General features: G+C 36.3%; 1 protein-coding gene across 1 annotated transcript in view; it reads left to right on the top strand.

Annotated features, from left to right (window-relative positions):
• The window catches only part of birc6 (baculoviral IAP repeat containing 6), a 255,776-nt gene that overhangs the window by 87,305 nt on the left and 148,790 nt on the right, over window positions 1–19,681 (top strand). The window contains 9 exon segments of the mRNA XM_051919229.1: window positions 755–882; window positions 963–1,094; window positions 1,937–2,152; window positions 7,409–7,592; window positions 10,781–10,939; window positions 11,183–11,316; window positions 14,797–14,950; window positions 15,040–15,156; window positions 15,576–15,730. Coding sequence (XP_051775189.1) covers window positions 755–882; window positions 963–1,094; window positions 1,937–2,152; window positions 7,409–7,592; window positions 10,781–10,939; window positions 11,183–11,316; window positions 14,797–14,950; window positions 15,040–15,156; window positions 15,576–15,730 — 1,379 coding nt within the window.

The following is a 19,681-nucleotide window of genomic DNA, read 5'->3' as shown; positions in this document are numbered from 1 at the left end:
TCATTTCTGCTTTCTGTTGATAATCTGTGATTTAGAAATTACCATGGCTGCCATTATTTTTGTGTGTGTTTGGACTCTGGGGCATTGTGCTATTTTCAGTCTGCATCCCCAGATTCCCAGTTGTTTAGAAATAATGATTTTTAAATATCTTTAAAAGAGGATCACATTTCTGAATTATGTCTGGTAGTTAGTTGGATTTGAGTTTCATTTATTATTGAACCATGTCTCTGCGTTATCGGACGGGCAAAATGGCACTTTTGCTGTCAGTAGCATTAGCTAGAAGTATATGCAAATTACAACCCCTAGTAACTCATACACAACAAATCAGATGATGTGCACAAAAATGGTTTACAGATGCTGTGCTGTGTGTGTGTGTGTGTGTGTGTGTGTGTGTGTGTGTGTATATATATATATATATATATATATATATATATGTATATATATATATATATATATATATATATATATATATATATATATATATATATATATATATATATATATATATATATATATATATATATATATATATATATATATGTGCATATGTGTGTGTATACAAATTGGAAGTATGTATGCCAGATGGCCATTGTGTGTAAAAGTAATTATAAAACATTTGTGATATGTTTATTGTACCTTCATGTTTTTATAGGTATTTTACATTATATGAATAGCTTAGTATAAGAAAACATGACTTTTCTAGTGAAAGGGTTTATACGAAAATTTCAACAGTTGTATATTAATATTTTCTAAGGAAACCAATGGAGCTTCATTAACAACAGTCTTCAGTCACAGAGCATGAGTAGGTCATCAAAAGGAAATAGCAGTTTAGATCGGTTGTACTCCAGAAAAATAAGAAAGCAACTAGTTCATCATAAACAGGTAAAATTTGTAATGTGAAGCCTCATCAGTGTTCTGCACTTTTTTCCCAGAATTTTATATTCAAATGTTTTTCATTGCAGCAGTTAAATCTGTTGAAAGCCAAACAGAAGGCCCTGGTGGAACAAATAGAGAAAGAGAAAATCCAGAGTAATAAAGCATCATCATATAAGCTTTTAGTGGAGCAGGCAAAACTTAAACAAGCCACATCAAAAGTAAGAATATTGGCATTCTTTAATTTTACCAGTTATATGCATGGTTATTCAATAGTTTATGCTCCTGGAAAATGTTATTTGTGACTAACGAATGACTTCTGTGTCGCTTATGAATAACTAAAAGGGTGTGTGTGTGTGTGCGCGCGCTTGCGCTGATGCCTTGTGCACGTATAAGACTGTGATTCTAAAAGATGCTGAAATACGTTTAGAATTTTATTTAAATTAGGGGAGCAACTGACACATTTATTATATTATTATTTTGATAGGTAAATGCCATGTAGTCATTGTGTCATTAATGCTTTATCTGTCTAAAATATGTTAATTACTTATAAATATCATTATTATCATTATTAACCTGTAAATGTTTTTAGTACTCCAGATACTTATTACAGGTGTGTAATTTAAATCCAAAGCACCAACCAAAACCATTGGCTAATTAAGTGTAACAATGTAGTGTATCAACATAATATTATTATAAATATTTAAAATTTTATAAAGAGAAGAGAACCAGACACATTTTTGTGCTTAGTTACTTAAGGGAAGTATCCAGTTGAAAACGATCATCATGTTTGCTCAAAGAAAGAAAGAGAAGGAAATGAGGTTAAAAAAATACAAATATAGAATGATGAGGCAAGGACTTTTTTCATTTAACTATTGGTTACACTGAACAATCAGTAAAGATGATTTTAGATGTAAAGCCAGTCATTCATTTCTCATCTGTAGCTCTTTGACTAGTAAGAAATTCCTTCTGTTTGCACTAAGTCACTAAAGACCCAATAAATAATACAGTATTTATTTTACTGAAATATTTTATTGTATTTCAATTTTTATTTGTAATTTAGCATTTCAAGGACTTAATTCGACTTCGACGCACAGCTGAATGGCCCCGCTCCAATTTGGATGCAGAAGCATCAACAGCCAAGGACTCACCAGAAGTTGAACCCCTGCCTTTTACTTTAGCTCATGAACGATGCATCTCTGTGGTTCAGAAGCTTACCCTTTTTCTTCTCTCAATGGATTTTACCTGTCATGCTGATCTTTTGCTTTTTGTGTGCAAGGTAACAAGCACCAAGTTATTAAAACCTGTTAAGTTTTTTGTACCTAATTCACATTTTCTTGTAGCTAACATCATCTGCCCAGTAATCATTATTTTAAACATGCTTAACCTAAGGACACTATTCTGGCATCATGAGATACAAGGCAGGAATCTGCTCTGAATAGGGTGCTGCAGTGAATCTTAAGATATATTAATGTGAGAACAGTTAACCTACCCAAATATTACATTTGTTTAAAAGTAATGCGCAGAGAGAAAACCATATAGACACTTATAAAATATGCAGACTCTTAATACAAGCTAGCCATGCTAGGTTTCAAACTTAATTTTTTGGATTAGTTTATTCCATTGATAAACTATTATGGTAGTGTCAGAGACAAATCGAGGATTTGCACTAGACTACCTCACACATGGTTAATAGGGATGCACCGATATACGATAATGTCTATGTACTTATCTGCCGATGCCGAGACCGATGCCAATATACATATTTATAAGATACAGAGAAAAATGAGACTTGATCTGTCTGGACAAGAATTACAGACAAAGTGAATATTTATTTGCATAACAATTTTGCACACCACATTCAATCATTAAAAACAAATGATATCTGCCACATTTGGCTGGCTACCTGTTGGTTATATGGGAAACAGTTTTGCAGGTTGTTGCTTTAAATAACACTTTTCTGTTTCTTTTTGATGGAGCAAATACAACAAATTCAACAATAATCGAAAAAATGGTAAAATGTACAATGACAATGAAATAAGCAATACCACTTAAGAATAACAACTTTTGCAGATTATTTACAATCATTAAAATGGCTTCTGCTCAACCACATTTGGCTGGCTATCTGATCCTGTGTTTTACAGTCTGCAGTATTAAATACCACATAACTTTTTGATGGAATAAATCTAACCAATCTATAATTTTAAAAAAACTGAAAAGTGTACAACAGTAAAGAAATAACTTTTTTTTCTTGAGGCTTATCATTCTTTTCTGTTTTTAAGCATGATAGGGAGGTTTTTCTTAACGAACAAGAGCATCTCTGCCTTGTCACAGGAAATTCTGTTTCTCTTTTCGTTGATCACATTAGAAGCCAAACTGGATAATCTCTCGCTGTCCACACTAGTACATGGGGCTGACAGGAACTTGCATGCTACTTTGGCAATGGTAGAAAACCGACTCCAGTTGTTGTTCCAGTATTTCAGTGGATTTTCATTCCTCGGGATTGGTGCTTCAGAAAGAAATCCCTGCACCTGCCAAGTAGCATGCATACATATACAGTATTATATTCTGTGTATTCTTTCATATCTAAAAGATAGATCTGCATTTTGGCTTTTACCAGGGCTGTCAGATTAAGATTAGAATCCTTACAATAAAAATAAGTATATGGCATTTGAATTGAATGCATGTCTGTATTGTATTTGCTGTTTTTTGAAACATTTTATTATTAATATTTTTGCATTTCACTGTAGATCAGGGGTGCCCACACTTTTTCGGCTTGCGAGCTAGTATCTATCTATCTATCTATCTATCTATCTATCTATCTATCTATCTATCTATCTACTTTTAAAATGACCAGGTCGAAATGATCTACCTACATTAAAAATGATAGTGTGTGTGTGTATATATATATATATATATATATATATATATATATATATATATATATATATATATATATATATATATATACTAAGTATACTTTATACATAAAATATATGTTGTCGTACCTTGCATAACTGAATAACCCTTATGGCACAATAACAATTCAATACATTTATGGTCACTACAGTATTTGGATTTAATAATCTTCATGTGGGAAAAGGCTGACTCGCATAAATAAGTACAGCCGAATAATGCAGTCAAGGAGGTAGCACATTTCCTCATGTTTGGGTACTTTTTCTATGTGAGTAAGTTCCAAAACTGTCCATGAGCCCCAGACTTCAGCCGAATGTGAAAAATGACAGCTGTCCGATTAACTGCGATTTTAGTTCCCTCTCCTTTCTCTTTCTCGGATTGCTTTTTGGAAGGGAGTCAGTTTTGTAGTTTTTATGAACAGTTCGAAAGTGCCTTTCCACATTTTCCTTCTTCGGAATAGCAATGATAGATTGACAGATCAGACAAACGCACTTCAATTGTGATATTGTGAGAAAAAAAAAATCCTCTTCTAATTCCACATCTGGCCCATACCCTCCCCAAACAATTTTTTTTAAGTCCCTTCTTTAGTTTTGCAGTAGCTCGCGCGTTTGATTGAGCGTGCAGGATGACCAGTGTGTTAGGAAAAAAGAGATCTCAGACTGGCCGCCCTGAATGTCAATCAAGTGGCAAATGCCATAGGGAGGATATATGATAGACCAGTGGTTCTCAAACTGTGGGGCGGGGCGCGAAGATATGAAAAAAAGAAAATGAAGCGAAAATATGAAAAATACATCTATTGAAAACAAAACAAATTAACTTAAACTACATTATGAAACTAGAAAAATAAATACAGAGTTAGATAAATGTCGATAAAAGTTAAGTAGGTATAATAAAATATGCATCTATTATATATCAATAATATAAAAATAACAAATTGGTATTAGTGGGCTCTTTTCAAAAAAACATTAGGGGGGAGCGATTAAAACTTAAAATGCTTAAAGGTTGAGAAACGCTGTGATAGACGAACGTTTAAAAAAATTTTTTTTTTCTAATGCAACGCAATCTACCTGCACTACCTTTGCGATCTATCGGTCGATCGCGATCTACGCATTGGGCGCCCCTGCTGTAGATCATGATATTCATACAAGTTGCTCATTACAGTATTGCTTAAGAGACTCAGGTGAAAACAGTGGCTTCCATGAATGTGATTGGCTCTCCCACAAAAAGCAATGCAAAGAGAAATAAGACACAAACCGCACTGGCACTTTCTAAAGACAATGTTCAGAAGAAAAACAAACAAAATTGTCAGTGATTGCTCAAAGTAAATGCAGTCATTTTTTTCTTTTTTTCCTAGAGGCCAGAGGACCTTTATATCCCTGTGTCAATTTTTTTACAGTAAACAAACTGAAGCATTGTGACCCTTTAAGTGTTTTACAAATGAAACAAGTGTATTAAATGTTACTTTATTGAGGTCTTTTAAGTATTTTGTGTATTATAATCAATTATTAGCAGACAGCATTTTTCAAAGTAACAAAAAAATGTAAAACACATTTGTGTTTATTTATGAAACTATTTAGTTAACACGCACCGAACAAAAATATGAAGCAAAGAAGCATAGGCTATAGTTGGCTCAGTCGCTTGATGAAAACTAGCGATCATTAAAATGGGTGTGTTTAACACAGAAGATGCCGACCATTTAACTAATGACTAATAACAATATGGGTTAACAATTTAGAAACACGTATAGGCTGATCCTAAAAAGTTATGTGCAAAAACATCTGTAAAATCCCACAGTAGTGTCCAGCATGTTTTAAGTAACATGAAGCCAAAGTTAGTGTGAGGTAAAACCAACAACCGCTCTTTTACATTCGATTGCCGTTTTTCTTTCTTGCCTTCCAAGATTTTTTATCCATCCATCCATCCTCTTCTGCTTATCCGAGGTCGGGTCGCGGGGGCAGCAGCTTGAGCAGAGATGCCCAGATTTCCCTCTCCCCGGCCACTTCTTCTAGCTCTTCCGGGAGAATCCCGAGGTGTTCCCAGGCCAGCCGGGAGACATAGTCCCTCCAGCGTGTCCTGGGTCTTCCCCGGGGCCTCCTCCCGGTTGGACGTGCCCGGAACACTTCACCAGGGAGGCGTCCAGGAGGCATCCTGATCAGATGCCCGAGCCACCTCATCTGACTCCTCTCGATGCGGAGGAGTTGGTGGTATTGAAATTTCGAACTTTGGTCCCACTGCGCAAAACATTAGTCGAACAAGTGTTGCAAATGGCATATTTTATGCCACTCCCACTCACTTTGAAAAACTTCCACACCGCAGACATTTTCGCACAGTAGCCCAGGTCGCTTGTCTTTGGGATGTGGTGGAAAGACACTGACCCTAGCTATCATATCCAGGCAGACATGGGAGAACATGGAACATTGACATTAATTGGTGTGTTTCATCATTGTAGTCTCTGAACATTTAGCATTGTGCTTTTAAGAAATATGCCCATTGTTGTAATAAAGATTTCAAGATGTATTTTAACAAAAGTTCAGTTTTTCTGGAGTCTTTCCTCATGTAGCTCTAGATAAATGAATGTTAAGATTGTACCTCACAATGGACATCATTTAGAATTTAGTATGCACCATACTGAGTATAAATGTAACATGTTAGATTGTACTTTATTATACAGTATTTATTATATTCCCACCATTAGCATTTAGGCCAATGGAAAATGAGTTGGTCCTTTGTTAATGGAGTAATGTAAAAAAGTGCATTATAATGCAAAACAAAATTTCTTATTTTATGTGTATGATGAAATGAACAATCTTCACACAGAGTGTACCGTCATTTATGTTATCTCAGGCTTTGTGAATCTTTGTTCAAAGGTCTCGTGCAGTTTGTGATCAATAGGTGATGTAGTTTATGTCCAGCGTATAATGCATACTGTAGGTCAGGGGTAGGCAACGTCGGTCCTGGTGAGCCGCAGTGGCTACAGGTTTTCATTCCAACCCAATTGCTTAATTAGAAACCAATCATTGCCAATCTCAGACCTTATTTAATTTTATGGCTTGTTAGTCTGTGCAATGTAAGGCTCTTATATCGTAGATTTTTTTCCTTTCGAAGGATATCATCCAAATGATATGAAGCCTAAAACAGATCATTTTCAGTCTGTCACATTTTTCTATTAAGTGTTTTATTAAATCAAACAGTGCATGATGAACACACACAGATGTAATTGGAAAAAAGCTAGCTGGAGAACTGCTGGCTGCTTTGTCTTTTACATCTTATTGCTAATAAGGAGCAATTAAAACACTGAATGCAGCAGTTTAAGATTGAAATAAGCAATTAAGGTTGGAGAACCTTAACAAGCGAGACCACTAAAATGAAGCATCAAAATGTCACTTAAGCAATATGTGCTTCATCAGCAATAATTGAGTTCTCGTTAAGGAACTGGGTTGGAACAAAAACCTGCACATACTGCGGCTCACCAGGACCGACGTTGCCTACCCCTGCTGTAGGTGATTCTTGAATATGTTGGTGATTGTCCAAGTTTTAAACTTGTATTTTGAAAATATTTAGGTTTTTTGACAGTTTCACATGCACTTTACTACCTTATTTTTTATTCTTCATGTTACAGGTCCTTGCTAGGATTGCAAATGCCACTAGACCAACCATACATTTGTGTGAAATTGTTAATGATCAGCAGTTGGAAAGATTACTTCTTCTCCTTGTGGGAACAGACTTCAATCGAGGGGACATCTCATGGGGTGGAGCATGGGCGCAGTATTCTCTAACATGCATGGTCCAGGACATTCTGGCAGGTAGGAGGTGAAACACTGGCTTTGTGTACTTGATAAAATATGTATTTTTTTCTTTTTCCACGTGTGAAGTTTTTGCATCTCCTAAAACAAATTAAGTATTATTTTCTTTTAAGCTTGGTTAATGGGAGTATTTTTAAAATACCTATGCACTATCAACAAGTAAGAGTGTAGCTTATACCTGCTGGTGTGAAAAACAACCCAAAGAAATACTGTAAATGGTTATACTATTTAGAATTCAATAAGACATCTATATTTTTTTTTAAAGCATGATTAAGATTTCTTACAAGTTTAGATTCACAAAACCATTTAGGTAACGTTTTTAGTCTCTCTCTGTGGTTATCGTTGCCCTTAAATCAATGTAAAGTGGAAAATCCATAGTTTAAGATGTTGACCCATTACATTTTTTTTTTTTTATATATATCAAACTAAGGGGCTCCACCCCCTGCTCGCTTCGCTCGCCCACCCCCGGGTTTGGTTTACCAGATATACAATTTAAAGAGAGTATTTTAATGGGAATTGTTACATTTGCATTATTTTCACTTTTACTTTAAAACCTTTGTTAAAACAATACTTGTCCTTTATTTCCGGCCCCGGGCATGGTTACATCTCTTTCTTGCAGGACTTATAACGCGGCTCGCGTTGTGAAGGGGGTGCGGCTGAATGCACACTAAGGAGATGCCGTTGGATCATCTGTTGTCTTTCTGCTGTTGGCGAGCTGCATGTTCTGCTTGTTGCACTGCCCGTCAATCATTTTAAAGCCTGTACAGCAGCTGTCCTTTTGCCACTTCTTGTCTCTGCCGCTCGCATTGTGAAGGGGGTTAGGGTGACTGAACGCACAGAAGGAGAAGCGGTCGGATCATCTGCTGGCGAACTGCGTGTTTTGCTTGTCGCTTGTCGTTGTTTTAAGAGCTGGGAGCAAGTTAAAGTGTCTCTCGCAGGACTTCAAATTGTCTTCCGAGAAGATCATGTCTCATCTACCTAGTCTCCCTCCTAAAAATTTCTTTTATAATAGAGAGACGTGTAAATTGTTGATGATGGTAAAGTGAGAAATTGCCCATCTGTAAACTTTACATGAGACAACTACATCAGTTTTTCTGTGAAAAAAATTATAGTCCTTTATATTTACAAATTCCTAACATACTAATTTCACTTTTAAGCACAGATGCTAATTTGTTGGCAACTTCGGTAGCTGATTGAATTGAGACATTAAATATGCTACTGAGAGGCATTATATACCTACAACATATAGTCTCCTGCACTTAAATCAATATTAATGGCATCATTACTTGAAGCAAATTTTCTTTTGATTCTATCTTTGGAACAACTTTATTCTAACTCAGAGTTCAGTTTTCCTGGCAACTGACTCACAGACTTGTGATAAATACTTTATGAAACTCTCATGTTTTAATATTAGGTGGAATGGCATTGGCATCTGTGCACATTATCATGATAATTTTCATTAAACTTTTAGTTTAGTTCAGCATTCAAAATAAAATAGAAGTCATGGCAAAATAGTAGTAGTAATAGTAGTAATGTTTTAATAAGCAAAAATGAATTGGATTCGGCTTGGAATTACTTAAATGCTTTAATCCGATCTGCCCCGTTGTGCCAGGTTTTTACATTTAAAAGCATTTAATTTTTAAAGGAAGTCTTGTGGATGCATGTCATTGTTCCTTTCAGAGTTCCCCTGGTTGAAGTCACTGTGGTTCCTGGGGAAGAATGAGTGATCATTGGAATGCTAGTGAGAAAATGTGTAATTTCCATTGCTGAGTCCCTGTTTGCAGAGGGAGAAGTACAAGCATTAATTGGGAAGATAAAGCTTCTATTTTTTTATTTTTAAATGGTTGCATATTGACATGGTTACCTTCCAGTGTCAGGATTTTATTTTTCCTATTTGCTAGGAAAATCCACAGATCTTCACAATGAAGTCTCCTGTTTCTCTTAATCCTCTCTTATCTCCATTAGATAATGTCATTCATAAATTTAGTATAATGCCAATAATGTCATTAATCTTCACATTCCATTATAATATTTGTATTAGGTTGGCTAGTGTGGCCTGAAGCATCAGGTGTAATGGCATTCCAGTGCCATCTGCTGGAAAAGTGTATGACTTAAAAAAAATTAGCCCTTAATGGACAGAAAAAGTATCTTATTGGTAAAAGTTTATGGCAGATATTTTTTCAAGTATTCCACATATGTTAGGAAGATGCAAAGATACCGTCTCATTCCGTCCTTGACAATGCAGTCTCATTCCATTTAAAGCTTTTAAAAGCCTTTTCACAATTTGATCCAGTTTCATTTTGTCTGTCTGTATTAAACACAAGATGGCATTGCTTATGAATTTTATTTTTTGTAGACTTTATTATTTTGACAGTACTATTATTAATGCTTGAATGTTGTATATATTTCTGGTTTTTTTTTGTGATACACTAGCACAGTCAAAATGATACGTATGTCAGATGGCAGTAAATGATGCTGATGGTTAACTGAACAATGCATGCGTGATTTATTTTTTTTATTTAAATCCATGTGTAGTGATTTTGCTTAATTTATAATACTGCTTTAAGCTTCTTTTATTTTTATGTTTTTTTTATTTTATAGTACAGAGTAAGGCATTCAAGTAAAGTCTGTTTATTTTGCTTCAGTGCTTGACTCTTTTGTCACCTGTTTAGCTATTTTTTAAGCTTTGCAAGCTGCACACAGCAAGGGCAGAATAACAAGAATGTTGGAATTAATTTGCCTCTGCTGGTCTAGTCTGCAGAAAACAAATGCTATAAGTCCTTGTTCTGACTTGTGTAGTGCTATAAAAGTGTCAGTGAGAGAAAGGTGGCCCTATAGGAGAATATTTATTACTTGTTTGAAAAAAAAAAAAAAAAACCTGGTGTTTTTTATGTGTGTGTATGTGTAACACACACACACACACACACACACACACACACACACACACACACACACACACACACACACACACACCCCAAACCCTCCTTCACACAAGTACTTAAGTGGGAACCTTGCCACCTAATACAGTATTGCACATTCAGCAAATTATGCATAAATTGCAGTAAAAAATTAAAGCAACCTCTTTCTAATTTACATTGAGTGTTATTTGATATATTTAATGTTATGCAATATAGACAATATGGCCATTTTTGTTTTTAATAGGCATATGGTTAAAACTTTTGTTGCAGGTGAACTGCTTACTCCAATTCTATTAGATTCAGTGGATGAAGGGATAGTGGCAGAGGAACCTGGGGCATCGGCAGGAGATTCTGATGATTCTCTTCAGCAGCCTAATGCTATTCCTTTGGTTGAAAGCATAGATGAGGCATTAGCTCCTGATATTGCAGGTAATCCAGCAAATCTCAATTGCTTTCATTGTCAAAGGTATGTTGTATGTTTATAACTTTAATGTGTCTCTTTAACATAGCCTGGGAAACATTTGTTTTTATATTGTGTATATGTAATTATTTTTCTGTGAAGTTGTCTTTTAAAAAAATAATTCTTTGCTGGGTTCGTAAATTACAAAGCAATGAAATGTGATTGTAATGCTTGCTTCGGCGTTTTTTTTTTTTTTTTTTTTTTTTCCCAAGGTGCCACACCTCTGTCAACTTTGGAAAAAGATAAAGAGATAGACTTTGACTTTATTCAAGACCTTATGGATATTGATATTGATCCTTTAGACATCGATTTGGAAAAGGATCCACTGGCTGCTAAAGTTTTCAAGGTGCGATTGCCCTCTTTTATTTTTTCTACGTTGTTATATTTTAAAATTTGGATATTATATTATATATTATCATCTTTCAAATTTCTTTTAAGGAAATTTTATGTAAAATTATCAGTATAATTTGCTGTTACATTTTATGTGAGTTTTTTTTAAATGTTATTTTTAAAAGCTTAATAGAATGGTGGTAATTAAATTACAGATTTCATTATTTTAAAAAGGTTATTTAATAATAGACTGGACTGTTTGTTTATTATTGAGGAAAAGGTGGTGTTGATTTCATAAAATATTTATTTACTATTTTTGACAACATTAAGGCTACAAGCCTGGGTTATATATTTACTCCTTGATTTTGATCATGTTAAGCACAAGCACCTTATATTCGTATTCGTGTGTTGTGAGTTTTGGGTGATTGTGGCCACTGAAAAAAATAATGAAGAGCTGGCACTTCTGTTGCCAGTGTTATATTGGACTGTAGCAGAGGTGGAAAAAATCGGTTTGGGTATTATTACGTTTAATTAATTATAGAAATATTATATTCAGAAACATTGACTAAAGTAAACATATTTGAAATTGAAACTACTCAAGTAATAGTGAAAAAGTAGGCTCAGGAAAGAAAAAACGAAACATATAATTTAGTTACTTGAGGGGGAAAAAGAATGCCAAAACTAGTAAATATCCTCAAATATCCATACTGGTCATTGAATAGTATAGGCAGAATGTGCATAGCAATAATTTTTGTTTATCAAAAGGAATACTGATGACGTACATATATATATATATTCATTCAGAAACCATGTACTGCATATTGCAGTTATATTTCAAACTGACTTGTGCATACCACCTGCATTTCAGAACAGGTAATCCACCAAAAGCCAAAATTTCCCATTGGGATTAATAAAGTATCTATCTATCTATCTATCTATCTAAAAGCTTAACATTTTTGGGCATGGCTAGCACCTGCATGGGAGACTAATTAGTAAAGCTTGGGTTGCTGCTTTAAGCGGTGTTGGCAAGGGCAGCAAGAGGTATTTACCCCTGTGGTCTTGATGTGGATCCAAATGCAGTGCACTCTGCTGTAAAAATGGTGCTGTTCTTTGGATAAGATGTAAAATCAAGGCCCTGATTCACTGTGGTCTCTTGCTGTCTTCCACTCGCAACCAAGGTGACAGCACTGTCCACAATGGGACATGGGTTGTGTGTGACCAGACAGCCACCATCACCCTTGCTTCCTGTGAAACTCGGGCTCAGAGCTAGCAGAACGTCCACCTGAGGAAAACCATCAAATTTGGTCTGTTCCTAGATTTGCCTGTTTTCTCTCATTCAAGAGTCAAGATTCTTTGTCACATACACAGTTATGCAAATACAACATGCAGTGAAATGTGCCCTTAATTGGCCATGCAACTGTGTAATAAAGTTGACAAATAAATTAAGAAATGGACATCTATATGTTGCTTTTTCACAAGTCTCTTGATTTGAGAACATAAAAGTCATGATTCGATATAGTTCTATACTAAGCAGAGTGGACAGATATTTTTACTATACTAATCTGGTCTACAAAGAAGTCTTGTGAACCTTTCTATCTACTGTTCCTTACTTCCTGTTTTGGTTTACTGTGCTCTTTTCTTTTTTTAATACATCATTTCATTCACTTTACAGTTTCACATTTCATGCCCTTTAAGATTGTATAAAATAAATAAACCCCATAGCAGTCTTATTGATGCTAAATTGTAATGATTGCTCCTGCCTTGCACAAAATTAGTGCCGGTATAGGCTGCAATTTTCCTGCGTCTCTGCCCTGTATAAGCGGGTTAAGGAAATGGACGAATTGATTATTGTGCACTTGTAGCAAAATGAGCCCATCATCACTTGCAAAGTGCATTGTTGTCCCATCCACTAGAATGAGAATACACTGGACCCTTATACCACGATATATTGAAATGTATCCAGTAACTGAGCCAGTGAAAAATGGCATGGTCATTCCATCATTTATTAAAATAATTTGTACTGCAAAATTGTAACGTATGACACCAACATTTTTGCATTCAGTTTTATTTAAAACTAGTCATTTAGCCCGTTACAATAACGGGCGCTAGAACAGTAGTGCATAAACTTTAGTAGAACAGTCTGTATTAAATGGCAAGGGACTTTGACCTCATTCTTTTTGTTGGTCGTATTTTTCTTTCTTTCAGCCTTTCTTTTATTGATGTTTACTTGCTGAGCTGACCGTTCTTTGTGGGCTGCCGCCGTGTATTGTGTGTCTTTAATTTTCTGTAACAGTAATACTGTCTTGTATGTCTGCTGGCTTGTACGTCCGTAATATATCTTTAATTTTTTCTGGCGGTAATACAGGCGCGCGCCGCGGTAATATGCCTTTAATCTCCTCTGACGGTTTCTGGCTTGTATGTGGCTGTAATATGCGTCACTGTATTGTGTACCTTTAATTTCCTCTTGCAGTAATACTGGTTTGTATTTCCGTAAAACGTCTCTAACTTTCTCTGACAGTAATATCGCGCATCACACCATGCCCCGCACATGCGCACTTCACCAGAAGACACACACACACGGACACCTGGACGCACAAAGGGATTTTATTAAAGAGGATGACCATTCTGAACTCCAGATATTGAAGAAAGGCATTTAGTTGTAACATACAATGGGACCACCTTAAAAAATTAACAAAGCAATATCATTACTAGATAATACTCTTTTTTTTTTTTTTTTTTTAAAAAGGAAAAGTATTTGCATTTTAAAATATTTAGGGTACAATTCCTTACATAATGTACATAGGTAAAGTAATGAGAGTAAATGTAATTTATTTTCCACCACTGGACTGTGGTAACAGAGCTAGGTCCTTGGAAGTGTACATCCTGCTCCTCAGCTTGTTAGCGATTGTGAAAAAAGTAAAAGATTGTAAATTACTCGCAGAGTAGCTTGTTTGTACAAAGCTGGTGAGCTTTTTGTCCTTTTATAGGGCCTCAAAGTAATGCCACTGTTTCTTTGTATCAAGATGAGATACTTGAGGTTGTTTGGGCATGTAGTGAGGATGCTCCCAGATGCTTCCTACATTAGATGTCAAGGCATAAACCACTTGGTGATAACCTGTTATACACCTTGGATATGCTGAAGAGATTTTTTGAATTGCCTAGGGAGAGGTTGTAGTTTTTCATAATTGGATGATGATAGGGCGAGAGTATGAAAAGCAAAAAATAATAAATAATAATAATTCTTAATAATTCTTTGCATTTATATAGCACTTTTCTCACTACTCAAAGTGCTCCGTAATTGCAGGTTAAGGGCCTTGCTCAAGGGCCCAACAGAGCAGAGTCCCTTTTGGCATTTACGGGATTTGAACCAGAAACCTTCCGATTGCCAGTGCATGTCCTTAGCCTCAGAGCCACCAAAAAAGTGAATGGTTTATCATATTACAATTTGTAGATTATCTTCAGCGCTATTAATTCTTTTTTTTGTTTTTTATTAAAGCCTATAAGCAGTACCTGGTATGACTACTGGGGTGCCGACTACAGTAGCTACAGTTATAACCCATATATTGGTGGAGTTGGGATTCCTGTTTCAAAACCACCTGCTACTACAGAAAAACCTGGATCCCAAAGTGTGTGTATTTCTGTTTCTCAAGGTACGATGCAGTTATATATAACTTTGCTCAAAACTGAGAATCCGTGTGGTGAATTGATTATATAGTTTTATGTTTTTAATATACAACAGCTTTAGATGCTAGACTGGAAGTCGGTCTGGAGCAGCAGGCAGAATTGATGCTAAAAATGATGTCAACGTTAGAAGCAGACTCAATTTTGCAAGCTTTAACGACGACGTCTCCAACAAGTAGGTGACAGAGTCATATATACACGTTGTCTTACTATAGGAGTATGAAGACTGATGTTTAGTAGCTCAATGTTCTGCCTTGCACCCTGTGCTTGTTGGGTTTAGACTCCAACCCGATGCAGCCATGCTTAGGATTAGGTAGGCTTAGAAAATGGTATGGTATATTTAATAGCGAGAGTGTGAGATTTAAATATTCAACTATAATATTTTTGTTTTAACATTTGCTATTACTGTGTACCAAAATGCATAAAATACAATTATTTTTGAAAGCTTACAAAAAATGAAATCCAGTTTTCAAAGCAGTTCAATAATAAAGATCTGATTAGTAGCTGTGTATATAATATGTGTACAATATTTATGTCTGTCAGATAATATTGAAAGTGAATTGATTTTTTTTTTTTTTTTAAACCCTTTTTCAGTCTGTCAAGCTTCTAATGGAACAGATGATTCCTTACTTAGGGGACTGCATGCCTCTAATACAAATAACCAGCTTATTGTTCAGCCGTCTTCAATTCCCATGCTCAGTACCTGCTTCAATAAGCTGTTTTCCATGCTCCAAGTTCACCATGTCCAAGTAAGTAAATTAAGGATTCTTGTTTTTATTCAAATCAAGTTTGTGTGTGTATGTGCATGAGCTGGCTCAGTGATAGACTATCCCTCTGCAAATTCTGCTTTGCTGTCAGGGCTGTTACATTTCAGCTCCACTGACACATGCATTGCATTAAATAACTTGGTGAATGTTTCAATTTTCAGATTCTATGCAAATGTATTTTGATTAAAGTCTTAACTTTGTACAGTATATATTCTTAGATATATGGCATAAATATATAGCCATTGTGGTCAGTATTGATCCTAATGCTTTATTCAGTATTACTAGTATAAGATGTCTGGTTTAAGTAATAGACTCAACTTGTGAGCTTTTCAATAGTGATTGAGTCTGATGCGGATAAAAGTGCATTTTGCTTGAGTGGATATGAATAATTTTCCATGGGGAGATGATATATTTTCAAAATAATTACAGTACATAATTACTAATATGTCCACACTTGATTCCCTTGCCTTGTCTTCAGTAAACTAAAGTAAGAAAAGAAACATGCTCCATATAATAAGCATTGTTAAAAAGCACAGCTTTTGTGCAGTCTTTATAAGGCATTAAGCTCCTCCAGCCCAGGCAACTCTGAACTGCATATTGTTTAGGCCATATTAATTCATTAATTTAGAATAGTTAACACACATCACTTTTGTTCAGGTCAGTCTATCTTTACACATCTGACTAAATTTTGATTTAATACATGCAAGAATAGGGAATCTAGCAATTTGAACTGAAGTTGCGTATGCATATGCCTTTCAGAATCCACATTACTAACCGAGAATGGTAAACGTCCATCCGGCCATGGGCCGTAGCCGCAAAAAGACGTACTGCACAGGCGCCCCAAGAAATGAGGCGCCGCGAGAGGCGGCCGCGACCACAGAAAAAAGGAGTGAGCACAGAAAAAAGGAGTCAAAGAAATGAGGCGCCGCGACCACAGAAAAAAGGAGTGAAACGCCGGCGACGCACACAGCGCCGCACCCATGGGAAGCAACGTAAAATTAGAAATGAGGCGCCCATTGCACACAGAAAAAAGGAATCAGACGCCGGCGCTGTGTGCACGAAGCCCATGGCACACGAAACGGAACACACACAAAGAAGAGAATTAAGACCCACGACACACAAAGCCCCCCTGCAGTAACTGCAATAAGAAATGAGGCGACGCGCCCCTAGAACACCAAAAAGAAAGGAGTCAGACGCAAGCGCCACATAGCACACGAAACGCTACGCACGCAAAGAAGAGGATTCAGACCCACTACAAACAAACACCCCCTCCACTAACAAAGATAAAAAAGTGAGGCAACGCGCCCCTAGCACACAAAAAAAAAAGAGGTCAGACGCGAGCGCCACACAAACCCATTGGACACAAAACGGGACAGACTACGGACATAGCACACGAAATATACACAGAAACGAGGATTTGGACCCACGACCACACTAACATAAATAAGAAATGAGACATAAAGCCCCACTAGGGTTACCACTTTTAATACAAAATAATAAGGGACACATACTGCAGCGGGGGCCACATCCCAGTGCCAACACTTTGCAGACTCTACTTAAAAGACCCGCCCTCCTCACTGGACAGTTAAAATGACCAATCAAACTAACGATGACATCAAGTATTACCCAATCAAAAGTAGGAAAGGAGGCATCTTCATAAAATGCGTGTGAGATGATTTGCATGAGACGCTGCTTTAAAAAAAATGATAAAAAAATTACGGGACAAAACCCATCTCGTATTGATTCAAAACGGGACGCGCAATTTCATTCTCAAATACGGGCCGATTCCGTATTTTACAGGACGGGTGGCAACCCTGCCCATTACTAAACGAACCGTCCGTATTAAACATACGTCATCTAAACACATTCGAATTAGGCAGCATAGGTCGATCTCATTATACTGATCCACTATTAACCGTTTAACCACAGAAAAGCCTCCATATTAACAGTGAGTGCGATCCTCCTTATTACTTATCCATATATCTAACGCTGCAGAACAAACAAGTAATGAATTCACGATCACAGGTACAAAACGATACGGCTCAAGTGACGGGACCAAACACACGAACCCGCATGAAAAAAAAACAATACACGTCAGCGCATACAACGCGCTTCTGAAACCCCGGAAGAAAAAATGTCTCGGCTCCAAAAACGCAAAGCTCAACTAACACATTAACAGAAATGAGCGCAGATGGACAGACACAATGAACGTACACGCATACAGCACGCGTCTCAAAGTGCTGCATCGAAACAGGCAAGGGTTCAAAACGAAACACCTCGAGTCTCAGAGATACAAAAACGGCAGCGAAGGGACAAAATAAATAAACGCAATTCATGAAAATTCATTGGGATTACTGAATGTCATTTACAATCATTATCATTCACTTAACTTCCCTGAAGAAACAACTAGCAATACAAGTAATGAATTTACACGTTATTGTCAAAAGGGTCAAATTAGACTCCTTTACATTCATATCCTGCATATCTACAGAAGCTTCTAACTGACGAAGTACCTGAAAGTGAAAACTTTATGAACTGCATTAGATCCTACAATAGTTCATTTGCTTTTGCATCTAATGCCATCCAGTCACTTACTCAACACCATTGATAAACTTCTACAAACGTTGATAAATAATAATATTCCCTTTGGAGCAAAGGTACTTTTATTAGGGGGAGATTTTACACAGTGCTTAGCTATTGTTCCACATTCCATGCGCTCGGCTATTCTGCAGTCCACCTTAAAATACGCAGACAATTGGCATTGCTTTCAAAAGAGTTACGGAGATATTTGGAACAGCAATCTCATTACACCAAATACCCCTTTTAACACAACAAACTATATTATGTACAAAAAATATTAATGTTGATCACATTAGTAACCAGGTCATTTCATTACTTCCTGCAGTTGCACAGCTCTTTCTAAGCTCTGACAAAGTTGACTCTGATGACGACAATGACCATCTTAATTTCCCCTTAGAATATTTGAACACTATTAACCCAGCCGGATTAACACAACACAATCTTAGCCTTAAAAACGGAACAATAATCATGCTATTAAGAAACCTTAACACTAAACAGTATTTATGCAATGCTACACGTTTAGTCGTCAACACCATGCCACACAATGTTATTGAAACAAAACTTCTTACAACATCACATGCTAACAATACTGTTCTGATTCCTAGAATTAACCTTACAAGGTCTGACCTGGAATTACCTTTTACTCTTAAACGGCGACAGTTCCCCATTAAAACCAACCTTGGCCATGACCATCAACAAATCACAAGGACAAACAATACACAAAGTTAGCATCTACCTCTCTGAGCCCGTTTTTGGACATGCACAACTTTATTTGCTTCCTATATGCGTCATCTACACCTTCACACTTTGCTATATCTCATTCATACATCACGCTCTTTGTAATTTCACAACACCAGGGGCTGGCGAGCGAAGCGAGCAGGGGGTGGAGCCCCCTAGTGTAGATATAAGATGCCAACAAAACTAATCCTAGAGAAGATTTAAGAATTAACCATCTAATACATTATTTTCATTCTTGGATGGAATCTTTAGAAAATAAGCATGTATTTAAGCAACATGGTCTACTTTTAACACAGTGGAGAAGGGGATAGATAGCATCATTTTCATCCTAAAGACTTCTTACCCTAAACTTACCCTAAAGTAAAAATGTTAGTAGTTGATCCCAGAACGATAATGTTCCTTCAAGTGCAGACTATTGAAGAGTGGGTTAGGGCGATTTATGTATATATACATTTCTGTGACTAGTTCATCTCTTGTTATTGTCTTTCATTTCTTAACTAGACAAAGAGCCCGTTTCGACAACGTAAGATGAAACGGGCACGAGTGCAATAGTAGTAAGTATAAGCACCACAAACCTGATATAGGTGTATTGAATGAATGCGTAATTAGGCCTGG

Source organism: Erpetoichthys calabaricus, chromosome 15 (genome assembly GCF_900747795.2).
Source record: "Erpetoichthys calabaricus chromosome 15, fErpCal1.3, whole genome shotgun sequence".
NCBI classification, from domain to species: domain Eukaryota; kingdom Metazoa; phylum Chordata; class Cladistia; order Polypteriformes; family Polypteridae; genus Erpetoichthys; species Erpetoichthys calabaricus.
This window is presented reverse-complemented; position numbering and strand designations above follow the sequence as displayed.